General features: G+C 46.2%; 2 protein-coding genes across 2 annotated transcripts in view; one reads left to right on the top strand and one right to left on the bottom strand.

The window, feature by feature from the left end:
* The window catches only part of LOC144791093 (serotransferrin-A-like), a 171,732-nt gene that overhangs the window by 55,220 nt on the left and 96,895 nt on the right, over nt 1-19,617 (top strand). The gene's annotated exons all lie outside the window — the stretch shown is intronic.
* Nucleotides 556-14,670, bottom strand: LOC144791988 (uncharacterized). Its single transcript, XM_078666856.1, has 5 exons — nt 13,907-14,670; nt 13,703-13,801; nt 13,421-13,561; nt 12,313-13,227; nt 556-584 (listed from the first exon to the last, which is right to left on the bottom strand). The coding sequence occupies exons 2-5, from the start codon at nt 13,761-13,763 to the stop codon at nt 556-558; spliced, it is 1,146 nt and encodes a 381-aa protein (XP_078522982.1). The 5' UTR covers nt 13,764-13,801; nt 13,907-14,670.

Raw genomic sequence — 19,617 nt, 5'->3', positions numbered from 1 at the left:
AAAGAACTGATGCCCAGGGGCAGACTGCAAAAGGTCGCAGCTTGAATCTGTCTTGTATATGCTGTGCAAACCAGACGGGGAGTTCCACAAATCTGGGGACACCTATGTCTAAGGAGTGTGAAGAGTGTTCTAAGAACGACGACTCTGAAAAACCAACGCCAGGGTTCACCAGAGTTGGGTTCACCACTGATGACATATCAAGTGTTAAAGGTTTCGCAGCTGTGGTTGTATACACATGCGTCAAAAGGGACTATTACAGCCTGTGTTTCGGCCATCGTATTAACGACCCTGAACAGGGGGCGCACGAGTGTCTATCCGGATCATACAGAGACCGTGTAATCCGGTACATATGTAGTATGCTAGACCCGTACAAGATGCATAAACTGCTAAGGGTGGTGCACGGCCTGAGCGCTGAAAATAGTTTTGTCCATCCGAACATGCTGAAGATCATGATAGCGGCAGTCAAGGAGATACGCTATGCCAACGACCCCTACGCAAAACTAAGAAGCATGCCAGGCACAGGTGTGTGCTGTGACAAAAAGATGGCACAGAGACTTATAGAAAGGCGCATGTGTAATCTGTATCTAAAAAACAGAAAAGTGGTATCCTTGGCACCACAAAGGCTGTTTTATAATAGATAAGGCCTGATGTATTGTGACCTTATAGCGTGCATTTAAAGTAATGTAGTAGAATGTTACACCCTCAAGATACCTTTATGTAAACCATACTTGCTATGTAATAATGTAAAATGTCTGTGATATGGTAATACTCATTCTTTTTTAATAAAATGTTCTTACACAAAACAAGCGTCTTTCATTTCCTGTACTGTAATGCCCGCTAACATGTCGGAGGGCCTGTTAAGAAAACTTTATTATGATACAAGAGGGGTTGGCAGCTTTGGAAGCGGCGCAGCTCTATATAGAAGGGCTGTGGCTGAAAAGGAGTCTGTAAGCAGAGAAGCTGTGAAGACATGGTTATCAGGAGAGGAGGCATATTCACTACATAAACCTGCCAGAAGACGTTTTAAGAGGCGACCCACAATCGTTAATGCGTGTATAGATTATCAGTGGCAAGCGGACATAATCAGCCTTCAAGATATAGCAAAACATAACGACGGTGTGTGTTATATATTAACAGTCATAGATGTGTTGTCCAAGTACGCGTATGCAGAGGCGCTGCGTGATAAAAGTGGAGCTAGCGTCACAGCCGCTTTTAAAGCCATCTTCGATAAGGGGCGTATTCCTCAAAAACTACAAACAGACGCAGGAAAAGAATTCTTAAACAAGTCATTTCAGAAATTATTAAAGCAGCATAATGTTCAACATTTTGTAACACACACGGAGGTAAAAGCAGCGGTTGTAGAAAGGTTTAACAGAACTTTAAAGTCTAAGATGTGGCGGTATTTTACGGCCAACAATACATACAGATACGTGGATGTTCTACAGGCTTTTATAGCTGTATATAATGCCAGTTATCATAGGACCATCAAAATGGCACCTGAAGAGGTAACAACTGATAATTCGTTAACTGCCTGGAGAAACGTGTATGGGTCTAACTTTGGTACAAAGGTGAAGAAGTCTGTTTTTAAAAATGGTGATCACGTCAGGATTTCAAAACTGAAAGGAGTCTTCACGAAGGGTTACCAACAGACCTTTAGTGATGAAATATTTATAGTGGAAAGTGTGGAGCTTAAGGAAGGGGTGTATATTTACAGGCTAAAGGACTACGATGGGGAAACGGTGTCAGGATCCTTTTACAAGGAAGAGTTACAAAAGGTGCCCGATGATCCAAACCGCGTGTATAGGGTTGAAAAGGTTCTGAAAAGGAAAGGTACCGGTGCTAAGAGCCAGGCATATGTCAAATGGCGCGGATGGCCTGAGAAATTTAACAGTTGGGTGTTGGCCAGCTCCCTGAAGGGTGTGTGAACTAAAAGCCTCTGCGACGATGGAGACTACACCCTTTTATATAACCTTACCATCCAACGCTTCTAAGGACATGTTCCCCAACAATCAGATTTCTAATTACACCGTCAAATTGGCTAAGGCTGTGGACCTGAAGGGGGACTGGGAGGTCGCCCTAACAGAAATACAATACCCTAGAACATGGAATACATTTACAGCGGCTGAAACCAAGTTTTACATCAAGAGGGACCAGGACCCCATGGGCATACACACATCCTTCCCACCAGGCTACTACCCACACGTAACAAGCATTATCGAAGCCATCAACAAATCCATAGCCAGTATAGAACCACATCCGAATATTCATCTGGTGCTAGATAATGTGAGAAGGAAGGTGTTTCTTAAATCCGTAAATCGAAACAACCTGTTTAACTGTTCAGGTAAATTAAGAAGGATTTTAGGGACAGTACAACATGTGAAAAGCCCCGTGGAACCAGATCACACGTGCCCCGATATTAATGGGGGGTTCTACACGCTCTATGTGTACAGCGATATTGTAGAGTCTCAGAGGATAGGTGATAGTTACTCGCCGTTGTTAAGGTGGGTGCATGTACAGGGTGATAATAATACCATGGTCAACATACAATTTAACAAACCCGACTACGTCGCAGTTTCTAAAAACCATTTTGACACTATTTCAATTATGATCTACGATGATCAGTCTGAGCCGGTGGCCTTTAAATACGGGAAAGTTATTGTCAAGCTTCATTTAAGGCCTAGACACGACAGAGGGTATTAAGCAGCCATCATGGTGGTTATGAAAACCTACGGAGATCCGTCTATGTACAGAGACTATTACAGAAGTCAAGCCGGTTATGGAGGACCACCGTACTTTCAAGGTTCACCTGTTATGTACGGGGCGGGATTAGGGGGATTCTTTAGGAGTCTGTTTAGAAGAGCTATGCCTTTCCTGAGAAGAGGCTATGAAATTGCAAAGCCTCATGTTAAGGCTGCTGCCACGAACATTGCCCAGGAGGTGGTGGGGTCTGTTACATCGGCGGTTGCAGAGCGCATGAACAAGCAACCTCAAGAAGGAGCTGGTTTGATGTATAAGCCACGCGCTAGTGTCAAAAGGAAACGGCGTGTTTCCAGACGCAGGGGTCCCCCAGCCCCCTATAAAAAAAGGAGGACCTCTTCAAAACGTCCTCAGAAAAGAAGAGCTCCAAGACGGAAGAGAGCTGCGAAGAAACGAACCGGCTCTAAAGTAAATATTTTTTAAAGACTTGTAAACACAGCCATGGCCTTCGTACATTGTGGATCTGGAGAGTGCGCCAAATCAGAGTTAGACTTGTTTAGTCTAAAACCTACGCAGACAAGCATCGAAAACAGCTTCTTCATGGAGGTGTCACCTTTAGCAGCATTGACACCTCTGGCACCTATAGAGTTTTATGTGTCAGGGGCCACGGATATGTATTTGGATCTCAACAACACTCTGCTGCATCTTATGTGTAAAATCGTAAAAGCGGATGGGTCCGACATTGCCGACGACGCTAAAGTGGCACCGATCGCTTACCCTCTAGCTACCATGTTTAATCAAGTGGACATCACCCTGGGCGACCGACTCATCACCCAGAACGATAACATGTACGCCTACAGAGCCTACATAGAAAGCATTCTAAATTACAGTAGCGAAGCCCTTGACACACAACTTTCAGCGGGTCTCTTTCACAGGGATACACACGGTCAGTTTGAAATCACAGCTCTGGATGGTGATAATAAGGGCTTTATAAAAAGAGCGGGGCATGCTGCAGCCAGCCGTACCTTTGACCTCCTGGGGCGCATACATTCGGACCTCTTCTTCCAAGATAAACTGCTCATCAACGGAATTGATCTTAAGATCAAGCTCAATCGCAACAAGGACTCATTCTGCCTCATCAACGGGGATGCTGAACAGTACAAGCTGAACATACTGTCTGCGAGTCTGTTTGTAAAGAGAGTGAAAGTGTCCCCGAGCGTCAGGTTAGCGCACGCCGAAGCTTTGCAAATATCCAACGCCAAGTACGCTGTGGAAAGAGTAGCTCTGAAGGTATTCAGCATCCCTGCAGGTACCCGCTTAACACAACAGCAGAATTTATTTCTGGGACAGCTACCAAAACTCATCATCATAGGGTTTGTGGACAATACAGCTTTTAGTGGCACCTATGGCTCAAACCCCTTCAATTTTAAACACTACAACATCAACTACGCAGCGCTGGTCCACGAGGGCAATGTGATTCCTGCAAAACCCTACACCCCCAGTTTTGAAGCAAGGCATTACATCAGGGAATATCAAGGACTGGTTTCGATAACAGGAAAGCATCAAAGGGACTGCGGTGTAGCCGTGTCAAGAGAAGGCTATGGCCGTGGATACACGCTGTTCGCATTCGACCTGACACCGGACATGGAAGATGGCGATCACTACAACCTGGTCAAAAATGGGAATCTAAAAGCTGAAATACGATTCGCAGCTCCACTACAGACTAATGTGAACATGGTCGTATTCTCTGTATTCGACAGCATCATTCAGATCAACCACGCAAGGCAGATTTTGTTTGACTATCTTTAAAAACATTGGTGAAATGGATACGGTGCAGATACGTGACTTCTTAAGCAGACATAAATACGCTAGGAAATACTTTTTGGGTGTTTTCCCTAGCGATGGGTTACCAGGCGAAATAGGGGCAGAAAGGCCCTGCACCCTAGTCTTTAACACAGACCCGCATGACCAGGCTGGGACACATTGGGCGGCCATGTTTATAGATGTTGATAAGGTTATAGTGTTTGACAGTACCGCAGAGTTCCCTGAGCACAGACTCTATACAACTCCTATATTCAAGTTTGTGAAAAAAGCTGCAGCTGTGGTGGAGTATAACAAACTAAGGGTGCAGGATTCCATGGCCATCACATGCGGGGAACATTGTATTTATTTTATCAGTAAAATGTCACAGGGTCTTTCGTTTAGAAATTTCTTAAATCTATATCCGGGGGATCTTGTTAACAATGACCGTATAGTTGCGAAATATGTAAAAGAAAACACCTGGGTGTCGGTCAGACCTGTGAAAACAGAATATGTACCTTGTCAAAACTGTAAGGGTTTATAACAGTTGTATGTCTAAAGTTGAACGTTTAAAATAAAAGACATTATATTTTTTTTTTAAAAACATGCATTCAGACTCGTTATTTCAATATACATGCAACATGAAATGATTTTTTGAAAGACGACTGAGACGGTTTGTAAAGTTATAACAAGGTGTTTATTACAAATATTTAGTTGACAAAACTTTACTGCAGAAACCTAGGAATAAAAAATCACACACAATTAATCAAAAATCCAAGCGATGGGTGGCTGGGTCAATGTCTTTTTTTTTTTTCGAGATGTCGTCGGCTGGGTAGGGGTAGACCAAGTAGGAGATAGTCTAGGGCCTTCAGAACCTGTAGGCGATGGCAGTAGGGGACTCTTCAAATTGTCTAGCAGGCGCCGGTGTTCATTATTACCAACAAGCGTGGAGGGTATATTGAGTTCAGCAGCGGCCCTCAGAAACTGCTCCCAGCCTCTCGGTGCATTTTGAGGCGTTAGGATTTTGGGGTGGGTCAGACCTTTGACTAGATCGTACATATGCGACCCTGCAACAGGTTGGCCCTTGTAGAGAAACTCACCGCGTTCATTCCAAGAGGCTAGGTCTTTAGAAGCGGCTAGTTTACTCATCAGCATCTGCGCAGCACCTCTGTGCCTTTGACCTATATTTTTTAGGAGGTCTCCAGCAAAGGTATCTGAAGCTGTCGCCCCATCGGGAGGCGGTTGTAGGGGCTGAGGGTCGGGGGCCTGAGCAGCTGGTTGTTCAGAGTCTGGGGTATATAGAGTCAACTTGTTCTTCTCAGTATTCCACTGGGTGTAGTAATTTAAGAATTTTTTTAGAGTGCTGTTGTAAAGGTTAGCCTTGTCGTAGGGGTTTAGATCAGTCCTGCTCAAAATGTCCTTAATTTCAGTATCCAGGCGTAGAGTCTCATTTCTACGAATATCCCAGGCATTGTCCGTGGTGGACCCCAGCTGCTCCATTTGCTGCCTAGGAACCAGATACATTTTTGTGGCATGATCCATCACTGACCCGAGAGGAGGCTTGTAATTACAGGTATAGCTATGCCCAGCAAGTTACCTATAAAACCTCCAGACTGTTTCACCAGTTTCTTCTTTGTTATGAGTGAGCCCCTTTTATTACTGAGCTTCTTGATGAGCCCCTTCTTCTTCTTCAGAACCTGTAACTGACGCTTTGATATAGGGACGTTGCCTTTTAGGGTGTTTAGGGCTATTTCTGAAATGGCGGCCACTAAATCGTCAGAAGCGGTGCCCAGGATGGCCTTTCGGTGTTGGGGGCTGGCTGTAACAAGCATTTTCAGGAGAGCTAAATTGCGGCGTAGGTGTGTAGACATGGTCACCACTGAGCGTTATAAGGGCTGGCCTGTAAATGGTTCTAAAAGACTTCACCGCTGCTTTTTATAGGGCCTGGTCTTGGGCTTTGGTGTGTAAACTACAGGTAGCGCTGGGGGAAAAATATCGGCCCTTAGTCTATAGTCTTCTAGAGTTTCGTTTTTTAAGTCTACCAACAGGTACCCGTGGGGTTTTGATGTAGCGTCGTTAAAGGCCTCCATGAAGAAGTGTGTGTTTCCGGGGTACATCTGTTTAGCTATGACAGCTATTTGTTGTTTGTCCCGAGGGTTTTTAAATAAAACAAGGTATGAAGCGTTGAGAGCTATAGACCTACTGTTCTTGCCTTTGTAAAACAAGTTCTGCACAATGTAGCAGATGCTTAGATTGCGATGATGTGAATATTGAGTAAAAGCTCTCTCTAACTCTGGATGATCACCACCTTCACGCATCAGATCATCAACAATTATCATATTTACAAGGGTTGGTGGTAGTAGTTCATCATCGTTGAGGTTATTCGGTATACCCTCTATAAATTTGATATGTGGGAACCGACTGCCCAAGTCTGTATAAAGAGGCTGCCAGCATGAATAAAGCCACACAATGTTGTTAGGGGTTTGTGATAAAGCAGAGTTGGCATTTTCTAAGAGCTTTTTTATAAAGTAGCTTTTACCACAGTTTGAGGGTCCTGCTAGCACGCAGGAGAATGGATGCTGTAACCTGGTGTCCATGCTGTGGCGGCTGTCTCTCTAATGGGCCTAATAACCATAAGGCAGTGTTTTATAGTCGGTGGTCAGGACCCTTTTATCAAAAACAACTCGCAATGTTTTATGTAGAGGCTCGGTTGTGATTTCCCACTTCTTTTTGGATCTGACTATGCAGGGTTGGTTCACGACTATGGTTTTAGCATTCTCAGAATCGTCTGCTGTAACGTATTCGTGCACCAGATTCTTCAAGCTATCAAAATTGATTTTTAGGGTGTTGCTGACATTTAATGTTATCCCTTTGACCTTCATACACACCTTGTTCTTGTTGGTACGGTAGCTGTATGTTTTAGGCCCTGAGGAAGTATATTCTTTTATATACTCGTCCTTATCTAGCTCACTGGTTAGGTTACCCAGATAATCTCCTAGAGGAGGGTCTTCATCCCCCGGTTTGCTCAGAAAATCACAGAATCTGTATCGTGATACAAGCAACGATCCTGGAGCTTATCCATAACCCCGTAAAGCTCTAGACGAGCGTGGGCTGTCGTGAAGCAGGCTATGAAAATGTTTATGTTGTTACTCGATGTGGGGTACTCTTGGGCATATTTCCAACACAAAGCCGCGGTATCGTCATCGATAAACTCGCAGCTGGACACCTCGTAGCATGGGGCAAACAGGTACTTGAACAGTTCATCAGGATCTGATATTAAGGTAGTATTTGAAAGGTTTGTGCGCTGTGCAAATTTTCCCCATAAGGAGTTGAGACAGAGTTTGGCTAACTGTCGGCGTGCAGGATTGACCTCTATCAGATGGGATCGTAAACGGATACCCTCGTGAGCGTAGTAGTCATCGATGTATTTCTGTTTTGCATCCTGACTAGTACACCAGTCAGGATACCCTGAGGCCTCCTGCTTGTCTCTGAGAAACAAATTAATGTAGGGGGCAAAGAGTTGTGTTGTAGTGCTCTTAAAATGCCACACTTCGTGTACTCTACCTAGCCTGTACCCTTTCTCTAAGGCAGCTTGTACCTCGATGCTACACCAGGTCCCTGTGAGCATCCTTTGTTCCTCGGTGTGTGTGCAGCCGTCAACCTCTTTAAGCATCGCACAGGTTCGGCAGAGGGGGAACATTAGCTTGCCATCGACTCTGCATGGTAACACCGGGAAGTAAAGCTGCTTAGGAGGATATATTTCACATTTGATAAGCCCAAAGTATTCGTCTAGGGGCTTAAAATCTCTATAGATGATGGTGGGATGACCCACCGGGTACAACTTCATCTTGTTCACAAAAGGGTACAGACTGGTGAAATCATAGTAGTGTATTTTCTCACCCTCACCAACGGCCTTGTACAGTTGTATGGCATTTGTGCGCCCCCCAAATAAGGCATCTCGGGGCTCCAAAGGTGTGGGTAAATCATGAGTCTTAAGAAAAGAGCAGAGGTCTGTGTCGGTTTTTAACATGTCTAACCACTCGTGCTCCCAAAGAACTCTCATAGCAAAGCCACTGTTTTCAACATACTGGGCCTTTGTCAGAGTACGTCTGTATAAGTGTTCAAATTTGGCACCCAGCATTTTGTTATATTCGTGGGGCTTGTAACACTTGGGGCAGCCGTGGTAAAAACAGCCGTTGAATTCAAAGGCTGTCGGCACACCCTTAATTACAGAGTACCCGTCCAGGTAATAGGGGCCCAGGCGGAATTCACCAGCCTGTAATGCATGTTGAATCTGGATGTCTTCCTTCTCAGAGACGTACATGAGCCACTGGATAGAGGGGGTTGAATAACGTTTCTGTTTACCGTTATAGAGGTCTGGCGGTACTAGAGCGATAGTTTCTGGCCTCAAAAACATGTGTTTGTAGATGGACATACACATGGATGCCAGAGTGACGTTTTGAAATGGGTCTATGTATTCGACCGCATGCTGTATTTCAGGGGTTTTGGATGTCGAGGCCTTGACTTTCTTAGTCAATGTCTTAGGTTTCAAGGCCTTGACTTCTTTAGTCATAGACACCACAACATCTCTGAAGAGGTTACAAGCTTGCCGGAGGATCATTACATCAGCCTGACAATAAGCTTTCAACTCTGTTTGAAAGTGAAACTCCTTTTCACGGTTTTCAGAGTACCACTCTAGAAAGCTCACTTTCTCATCAGGCATCATGTATTCAACCCCGTAGCTGTCAGGAGGCGGCATGGGTCCCACATAATTCTGGTTAGCCCAGGTGTTGAAAAAGTGTGGAAAATACCCTTTACACCCTGGGAACCCAAAGGCCTTTGGCAGCTTGCTCAATTTCATGGGTAGGAAATTCAGGGTGTCTATGAAGCGTATTTTTAAAGGACATACCGTCATCAGCATCAGTTTAGACCCCTGGGTTATGAGTTCCACCTGTATCTTTTCACGAATCATGTCTCGTAGAATAAAGAAGGAGTCATAGGCTTTCGAGTTGTGGGCGAGCATGGTATATCCTTGGAATTTGGCTTGAATGAAAGTGCTCAGGAAATCACCAACGCACGTTCGTCCCTCAAACTCCCAACTGTCGTCGGAAGTTAGATGGTGCGCGTAAATGTAGTTAGGCTGGTGTACCCCCGTCTCTTGTGTGCACTCTATATCAAACACTATATAGTCTTCGGTCTTGGTCTGAGATGGACCTTTAACCATATAACACTGATGGTTGGTACCGGCTTTGTAAGATACATGGCAACGGGGACATATCATACCTTTGCACTTGTGATTCACTGCCACATACCGCCCACACTCGCTACAGTCCTTTTTAGGGACGCAGCTGTAAGATTGCTCGTGTATGCTCAAACAGTTTTGCGAGCGACAAAACAACCTACAGATGCCGCACCTCACCTTTAGGGTAGCGTCTTCTATGCAGCCGTCCCTCTGACACATCTTACAACACATTTCACACTGGTGGTATGTTTTATTGTTGTATATATGATCGCAGTGGGCGCACACATATTTGGCCCCCAGAAAACCTTTAAGGTTCAAGATACCGTAAAAATGATTTTCCATGTGGAGGACATATACGGTCTTGTTTCTCACAGGTTCCCCGGTTGTAAAGTACTTCCAGGAACCGCTGTGATAGAGAACTTTCACCGTCACGGCGAAATAGTTCTCAAAAAGACCTATATCACCAAAGCCGACCATTCGGTCAGGAGGTATTTCAAGAACCTCATGGGCTTCAGCAGCTCTAGACATGATGACAGCGTCAGGGGTCTTGCGAGTCATCAACAGACCCACGATGCTGGCCGCCAGACATGTATTGGCAGTGGCGTTGCTAAAGTTGAGCAGCCACCTCTGTTTCTTGCCAATTATTTTACTGTATAGTACGCTCTTTAAGGGTCTGGAAACACCCCCCTCACGCCCCCGTACAATGAGGGCTATGACTCTAAACGTGCCATAGGCGACTAGTTCAGCCTTACTCTGTAAAAGCCTTGAGAGGTTTTCTAAAAATTGCACAGCATCAAAAACATCTCGGGTCTTCCGCCTGGTGAACAACGGTGTGTCAAAACCCTGCCCCTGGAAGCGGAGTTGGAAAAAGTCATTAGGCCCCACATCGTGTAACAACCTTACTATGAGCTCCTGCACAGCCTGATGTATAGCCAGAACACCGTGAGTGGTTGATGTTATTTGATGTAGGTTAACAAATCTAAACTCCTCATAGTGTTCTACGGCCCTAAACCTCTCTACATTGCGAGTGTAACTCCTAACACTCTCTAAAAACAAGGGCTCTGGGCCCTCATCAGTAGGAGTGTGATTTGTGGAGGTGTTCTCTGATGTGTCACTTTGGGAGGTCAGGGTGGTCCCTGTCTCAGGAGTCCTTGTAAACCTGCGGGTAGCGCATATTCTAGCCTTCTTGAGCTTATTTATTAAAACCCTGCGTTGCTTTGTACTATTAAGCCACTTTTGTTTTTTTTTACGGGCCCAGGCTTTTCTAGATACCAAGCCCCAGCCTATCTGAACAGGTAGGTCGCTGTCGTTGGATGTCTTGTTCATGGAGGCCCCCGCTACAGTTCCACCCCTGGGTCCTTCTGAATGTTGCGTTGTTTGGAGTTTTGCCATCCCCCCTACCCCCTTTAAATGGCCGACCCTAGGTATGTTAGACCCTGCCCCTATGTATTGTCGGCGGTTAAGTGCTGGCTTATATGCTTCAGGCGTTGATCTTGAAGCTGTGGTACCGTGGTTGAAAGGGTCTAGGGAAACAGGGGTGTCTTGTTTGAAGGGTTCTATGGAAACATTGGGGTCTTGTTTGAAGGTTTGTGGGGTACCAACTGGGCGTTGCTTGAGCAGTTTTAAGAAGCGTGCAGACTTTGTCACTAACCTCTGGACCGTACGGCTATATTTTGGGGGTCTCTTATGAGCACCAGTGGTTGTGGGGGTCTTTAGGGGTTGGTACTTACATAGTCATGAATGTGTACCTTGTATGTCGGCCACAGCCGCCTGACACATCTGTATGATGTCTTTTTTACAAACCCCAACCCTGGCCACGACCAGATGTTGGGCCTCCCTCTTGTTGATGAGATTGGAATACCCCATATCCATTCTTATGAGTGCACGGTTCGCCTGCCGTTTTAATTTTCGAACCGCCATCTGTATCTCTCTTACGTGTGTCTTCAATACATCTTCTGTGTTTACAGACCCATCTTGTTCCTGCTTAGGGGGGCACACCTTGCGAGGTCTTATAAATGGAGGCACCCCCCCAGTCCCATCTATACTGCAACCCTCAAAGACGGGGTTGGACACGGGTCTGTACACGGGCATGTCCCATGGGATGGACACGGACCTGTACACGCGGCTGGCAGAGGTGCTGGCCTCGGGTTTGGACACGGTACTGTACACAGGATTGGCAGAGGTGCTGGCCCCGGGACTGGACACGGTACTGTACACGGGATTGGCAGCTGGGCTGGCCTCGGGTTTGGACACGGTACTGTACACAGGGTTGGCAGAGGTGCTGTCCACGGGACTGGACACGGGACTGTACACAGGGTTGGCATAGGTGCTGGCCACGGGACTGGACACGGGACTGTACACGGGCTTGGCAGCTGGGCTGGACACAGGACTGTACACGGGGTTGGCAGAGGGGCTGGACACGGGGGTGTACATGTGGATGGCCGTGGGGCTGGTAGGGTCGTATGCTCCTGGCGGGGTACTCGGGGACAAAGGGTATGAGGATTGTGAGGAGGTGTCGTTGTAATCCTGGGGCCTAGTTGAAATGTCGGTGGTAGGGTGTGGTGCCTGGTTACCTGTGTTCTGTAAACCCTCTGTGCTCAAAGACCCCTGGTACACCGCTTCTGGGGTTCTACCTATGTTGTCTACCAACCCCCTCAATGCCTCAAGAGAGTTGCTAATCGTGGTAGAAGGACCTTCTAGGGGTTGCGCAGTATCACCTGTTGAGACCCTAGGCTGTGCCTGAACACTTACAACCGGTTTTGGGGGCTGTTCAGGGGCATGCACCTCTACATGTACAGTTATTCTATTTGGCACTGTCTGGGGTTTCAGGACGCTTGGTGGATCCGCCGTTGCCTTAGGGCTGCTGAGGGACTCTGCTAACTGTAGCTTAGGGACCCCCGGTTTCAGCTTCAGATGTTTCCTTGAGAGGCGCGATGTTTTAGGGGGTTGTGGTGGCGACGCCTCTTCTACACCCACAGGTGCAGCTAACACCTCCTTGGGGCTCAAGGTTGTATAGGTCTCATTCAAGGGCTTAGCATCCTTTTTTATAGATAAATCTAAGGGGCTAGCTTGGGGCTCATGGGTGCTAGGGCTTTTCTTCTCAGGACTTAAGAGCTTTGCCTGACCCTCTTGGAGCACCTCCGGTGTCTTCTTCTTCATGTTTAACTGTTCTGTTTGGGGATCTGTGAATACCTTACAGGCCTTCACACGTTTTAAAGGGTTGGGGAGGTTCTCTGAGTCCCTATGTTTCTTCTTAAGGGAGGCCTGGTTTGTAGGCAGGCCGCCAGTGTTGACCCCACCCCTGTGCAGAATAGATTGTTGTAGCTGGTTGTTCAGCGTGTTGCTTGGTGTGTAGTAGGTAGAGAGTTTTTCCTGGCGTACACGCCTACTCACGCCTTTCGCGCCGCTTCCGTTGTTCTGGACGGATGTTGTTATGTCCATTAAGGGCGCCACCGACCTCTCTTCAGCCGCATGTTTCTGAGCCGCTTCTAAAATATAAACAGAAAATATATATATATATTAGAGAAAGCATAAAAAAAAACAACACATACAAGCACCAGCGGACTACGTCCTACACAACCACCTTTTTTGATATAGGCTTTGCTACAAGCAGCTGTAGCCTTCTGCTTGAGAGTCTGTAACACCTCTAGTACTTCTCACACCCTTTTGTAAAAAACACACCTGAAAGAGGTCTTTTTGCAGCTCCTTTCTTTGACAGTGGTCCCACTTTAGAAGTTGAAGCTTTCCTCTTCAAGGGGATTTCTTTTGAACCATGCGCCGCCTCTTGGACCTTGACGACGTCCTGGCATAGCGTAGGGACACCTGTAAAAAAAAAATAATACCCAACATTAGACATCTTTTCTGATGATTACCTCTATACATCCTCAGGGTCAGGACTCTGGCCTACCCCACCAACTACCCAGCGTCTTAGACAGTTTAAATAACAGCTGTCTTTTTATTTACCTGTAGGAACTGAAGTGTTTTGCACAGTGTTCAGAGCGTCTTGAGCCTCGATGTACTCCATAAAATCGTCAAAAGCTTGTTGTAGGTCAGGGTCATAAGCTGTAAAAGCATACACACATGAGAGCCCATTAGAAAAAAAGAGAACTTCTGAGAGACTGGTGTACAGAACTACGTAGAACTACATAGCTTTAAATATATATATACCTGGCTGCGGGGCTGACAAGTGCCCAGCGTTGCTATTTATTACAGCTGGGGCCAGCGCAGGGGGCACATTGGTGACGGTTGCATTTGCAAGGTCTTGCACCTGTATTAAACATAAAAAAAAAAAAAAAAAAAGCAGCGGTTTTAGTAAACGCCTTTCTTAAACAAAAGTATCACAACTTCAAACAATTCTTGTATACATTTAAAACCTGATAAGCGGGGTGCACCAACACACATTTTTAAAAAAGCGTTGCAAGTGCTGCGCTAAAACATATGTTAAAAAACAACCTGCGCCATATCCTTTGCTTATGGGGTAAACCACTTTAGGTACACATGGCCCTTCTGACATTTAACCACTACCCTATATACCGGTTACTCTTTTGTAACATGTACATGCCACTTTTCTCTTGTAACACATTGTTTAATAACTCTCACATTTTGAGTGCTTTAAATAGTTGCGCCATTGCCACAATTGCCTACATAACGCTTATTCTTGTGCTTGAGTGTCTGCCTTATATCACAGTATTATAGCTCTAACTGTACTTTGTTTTCTCTTGTAACCTGCACACTTGTCACTTTATTTATTACTCATGTAACTTAACGTTTGCTTTTGTAACCGGCACACATGTCACTCCCCTTATGTTTTGCAACTGTGTCTTATGTAAAGCGCTCTGACACCTTCGGGTAAAGTCTGCGCTAACAAGCAGTATTTTTTCTGTTTGTATCTTTTATGTAACACCTGTAATCCTGAGTCCCTATGTTTTGCAAACAGGTTCTTGTGTAAAGCGCTCTGACAACTTGGGATAAAGTCTGCGCTACATTTTTTTCTACTTGTATCTTTTTTTTTTTATGTAACTCATGCAATTCTTAGTGCTAATGTCTTACAAATGGGTCATATATAAAGCGCTCTGCCAGCCTTCGTGTACAGTTCGCACTAGCTAATAAAACACAAAAAAAAAACACCTCGGAGCTGCAGGGCAGGGTCCGCCCCCTCCAGTGATATCACCAACTCATCACTGGTGATATCAGTGGAGGGGCGGACCCTGCCCTGCAGCTCCGTGGTGTGTTTTCCTGTTTGTATCTTTTTATGTAGTGCATGTAATCCTTAGTCCTTATGTTTTTTGCAGCAAGTTCTTATGTGAAGCGCTATGCCCCAGGCGTGTCCCGCTATTGTGAAGCGCCCTGACACATTCGGGTAAAGTCCAGCGCTAGATAACAATAAAAAACCACACCGGGGCTGCAGGGTTAGGGCCGCCCCTTCAGTGATGTCACCAACTCATCACTGTTGGGGGCGGTCCTTACACAGCAGCCCCGGAGAAGCTCACGCCGCCATGCTGCCTGCTGCTGGATCCACGTGGAGCCCGGGGCTGGTATATACCCCTCACAGCCCCCAAGGACACCGGAGCCCTACACCCCTCACCCTCGAGCAGCGCCAGCAGCAAGCGGGCTCGTGGGGGATTATTTTTTAAAAAGAACGGCCGCGGAGGCCCAGAGACACCGCGACCCCCACCCCCAGAGCAGCGCCCGAGGCAAGCGGGCTCTGGGGGCCTTTTATTTACACGGAACGGCCGCGGAGGCCCAGAGACACCGCGACCCCCACCCCCAGAGCAGCGCCCGAGGCAAGCGGGCTCTGGGGGCCTTTTATTTACACGGAACGGCCGCGGAGGCCCAGAGACACCGCGACCCCCACCCCCAGAGCAGCGCCCGAGGCAAGCGGGCTCTGGGGGCCTTTTATTTACACGGAACGGCCGCGGAGGCCCAGAGACACCGCGACCCCCACCCCCAGAGCAGCGCCCGAGGCAAGCGGGCTCTGGGGGCCTTTTATTTACACGGAACGGCCGCGGAGGCCCAGAGACACCGCGACCCCCACCCCCAGAGCAGCGCCCGAGGCAAGCGGGCTCTGGGGGCATATTTTTAAAAATAACGCTGCACTAGGGACCCAGAGACCCCCAGGACACCCCAAGGGACTATGGCGCCCCACCAGGAGCCCCCCTGGACAACTGGCCCCAGGGTTTATTTATTTTTTAAATACAAGGCCCTCAGGACCCCCCAAGGAGCAGCAAGGACCCCGGAGCCCTCCATGGACCCCTCCAACTCTCTACAGCGGTTTGGTGAGTGCAACCAGGCATTATTAATTTTTTTAATTATATGCCCTGTATATTATTTAAAGCCCCTATGGTACCGTTACAGTGTGGTTAAATGTTTCTATGAGCTGTAAAATACCCTGTTCCACTCTGCATGTACCCTCCTAAGGCCTACAACATTATGCCCCTTAAATACATAGCCTGCAAACTCTACCCTACGTCACCACCCCATTAACACTAAATACCTACACACATAGCTTTTTAAACTCAACAAAACCTTTATTCATTTTAAATACCTTTACATTACAATTCAGGTCTTTTTAAACTCCATCCTTCAACAAAACCTTTATTCACATTAAACACAGCACATCGCCTTAAAGATTAACAGTTTACAATCCACACTACATAGTACTATTTTTTAAAAGTGCAACTTTTTTCCAAACTACATGTACACCCTAATACACCATTGCGCCATCCATTATTTACCTTCTCTACATGTTGACAGGCGGTGTCAATCTGGGAAAAGTTGCTCCTGTCCATTCTTGCCTTAAGTTCCTTGGGTTGGCTCCAAAACAATCCAGGCCAGTCACTCCCCAAGGTTTTGAAGGGCTTGATGGTGTAGAAATCCACAAAGGTTTTCTGACTGGGTTGTAGATGCAGGAGTCCTCCAGGTACAGCAGAACAATCCACGCCAGTCGCTCCTCAAAGGGGGTTTTTTGAATGGGTGTTTGGCAGTGTTCCATGAGGGGCCTTTTTATACCTGTCCTAGCATGCTAATTAGAAGCCCCCCACACCCCTTTATGACTTGAGGGGTGTTTAGAACAATGTCATGGTGGCCTTTGGATGGGAACCTTTTTTTTATATCCTTGTACAGTATAAACAGTACAACATTGTTTACTTTGACACCTGTTACTCAAACTCAAGGCCTATCCTGGGAAGAGTGGGGTTAGACAATGGGGGCCGGTGTAAAACTCTTCACCCCTACGTGACCCCTTCTCCTGGGAATTAGGGAGCCCGGGAACAGAATCTACCTTGGGACTCATATGTCAAATTTCCTGCCAGCCACGTCAAATTGGAACTAAACTGTCAAAATTGAGACCAGGAGTTTAAGACGTGAGGACCCTTTACAGCTTTGACACCTACATGACACATTCTTCTTCCCAGGCCCTGGGCTGGGGAACTCAGGACTGCCCCAGCAGCTGTTCAAACATCAGCTGGCTGCAAACCCCCAGTTTTAAAAATGCACAGACATTTCCAGCCTACAACCATGCAGTTTTTTTCTATGCACTTTTAAACACATACACAATTGCCACATGTTTTTGCTGCCCTAGCTGTTAAATTTAAGGCCATAAGTTTAAGGCCAGGACTGTTTAAGGCCAGCTCAAACCCTGGTCTTAAACAGTCCTGGTCTTAAACTGTCAAAATTGAGACCAGGAGTTTAAGACCGTGAGGACCCTTTACAGCTTTGACACCTACATGACACATTCTTCTTCCCAGGCCCTGGGCTGGGGAACTCAGGCCTGCCCCAGCAGCTGTTCAAACAGCAGCAGGCTGCAAACCCCCAGTTTTAAAAGTGCCCAGACATTCCAGCCTGCAACCAGGCAGTTTTTCTATGCACTTTTAAACACATACACAATTACCACATGTTTTTGCTGCCCTAGCTGTTAAATTTAAGGCCAGAAGTTTAAGACCAGACTGTTTAAGGCCAGATCAAACCCTGGTCTTAAACAGTCCTGGTCTTAAACTGTCAAAAATGAGACCAGAAGTTTAAGACCAGACATGTCAAAAGCTGTCAAAATTGCGACCAGCCTTTTGCGACCAGACATGTCAAAATTGCGACCAGGATTTTTTGATGAGTGGTATCCCGGCTTACTACTTGTAAGAGCACCGACCCCTTAGCTGGGAAGAGTTGTGCTATAAATGTGAAACAAATGCAATTTCAGGCACAGCTGCCTCCCCAAAGCCTCAGATCAGGTTTTGCTCACTTCATGTTCTCCTTGCTGGCACCTTTTATCATTCAAAGTCCCAGTTTTACTATTCTTGACGATTTCAATTCTCACCTGGAAAACTCCCAGGACCCAGAAGCTACTAAACTTCTAGGGGCTTATTTATGAAGAGCTTGCGCCGCCGGTGCGTCACTTTTTCCCATGTTAAAAGTGACGCACCGGCGGCGCAAGGTCTTCATAAATAAGGCCCCTGGACTCCAAGAGGCTTCCCACAACTTTTTAAAGATGCCACAGATAGGCTGCACACACTCTCAAACCCATCGCTACCAAGCATAATTTATTAGTGTCGAAAGGCCTTTTCCTCTTGTTTGGTCATATCACGCAGCTGTCCCTGTCTTCAACACCCTTATCACTCAAAATACATTTAAAAATACTATTCCTCCATCTCTAACCCGCTCATGGGCTAAAATGAACCAAGATAGCTTTACTGGGGCGTCGGACCTAGGTATCTTGTTTTAATTTGTTAATTTTATCGTTAAAGGCAAAGGAATTTAATAATTGAATATCGAATACCCATGACATCTTAGCGCCCAAATATGTCGCCCTCTCTGCACTCTTGTTTACTGAAAAACTCAGAACCACCAAAAGAATCTTTTGGTGGTTCTGAGTTTTTCAGTAAACAACATTAATGTAGCGCCTCTGCAGTAATTATGAGTTGATGCAGTGGATTCTGAGCAGTGAGTGCCTCCCGCAGCAATAAAACGAGCTTTGCTGACTATCACAGTTAAATATACATTAAGCATGAACAAGCAGCTCAGTTTAGCATGGGCGCAACAAAAGGGGTAAGTAGTATTAAAGGGAACACTGACTAGAGCCTGCGTTTAAATAACATGATTTTGTAAAAAAAAATCTAGTATTTCTAAATAGCCGAAATCACTCCTGACATGTCACGCACATCCGAGGGAACTGTTTCCAAAATCTCTACAACTTTTTGGTCTTCTCTCAAAATTCCTTCCATTTTTGCCTCTGCGTGATGCGAGATGGTGTGCACACGTTTGACCCCGATGGCGGAGATGAGCACATTTCATTAAATCTTCCTTCGAGCCAAATGTATTTCTGCTGGTCAGTACTTTCATTCCTCACTTGGAGTGTAGCACAAAACACAACCCTTTTCTTTATCTTGATTACTTTACAGGATGTTAAAACTATTATCAATAAAATAGGTAATCGTGTAGAGCTCACGGCCTGTTGAACACCTACGCTTGCGTTTTCTCACTAAAAGCAAGGCTCCTCGAATTGTCAGTGTATTTATGTAGCGCTCCGTCTTGTTCAAAACCGCTCTTGGCGCTTCACAAAATGTTAAAAGAATGAATAGTAAGTGGAGGAGAGATGTGAGAGGTACAGAGGGACAGGCAAAGGAGATAGGAAAGGAAGAGAGTGCGAGGACTCACAGGCTCTAGAAACAGGATGTACTCTTAAACTAACATTAAAAACTCTTGAACGGTCGAATTCTAGGGGCTTCTTGTACTGCCTGAGCCCAGAAGAGAGAGGGCAGCAGGGCATGCTTAGTGTTGGGGCATGGGGAGAACTCATGTTTTTTGCCGCCCTCCCCCTTTTGCCGCCCTAGGCGGCCGCCTAGTCTGGCCTAATGGTAGAAACGGCCCTGTCTGGGGGCTTCACCATT

This window comes from Lissotriton helveticus, chromosome 11 (assembly GCF_964261635.1).
Source record: "Lissotriton helveticus chromosome 11, aLisHel1.1, whole genome shotgun sequence".
Classification (NCBI taxonomy): domain Eukaryota; kingdom Metazoa; phylum Chordata; class Amphibia; order Caudata; family Salamandridae; genus Lissotriton; species Lissotriton helveticus.
Note: the sequence above shows the minus strand (reverse complement) of the source record. Positions and strands in the feature narration are given on the sequence as shown.

Excerpts from the sequence above, each read along its gene's own strand:
- LOC144791988 (XM_078666856.1), bottom strand. The coding sequence starts at position 13,763 with ATGGAGTACATCGAGGCTCAAGACGCTCTGAACACTGTGCAAAACACT. Across the intron at positions 13,562-13,702 it reads AAACACTTCAGTTCCTACAG|GTGTCCCTACGCTATGCCAG; the intron begins GTAAATAAAAAG and ends TTTTTTTTACAG. Across the intron at positions 13,228-13,420 it reads TGCAAAAAGACCTCTTTCAG|AAGCGGCTCAGAAACATGCG; the intron begins GTGTGTTTTTTA and ends TTTATATTTTAG.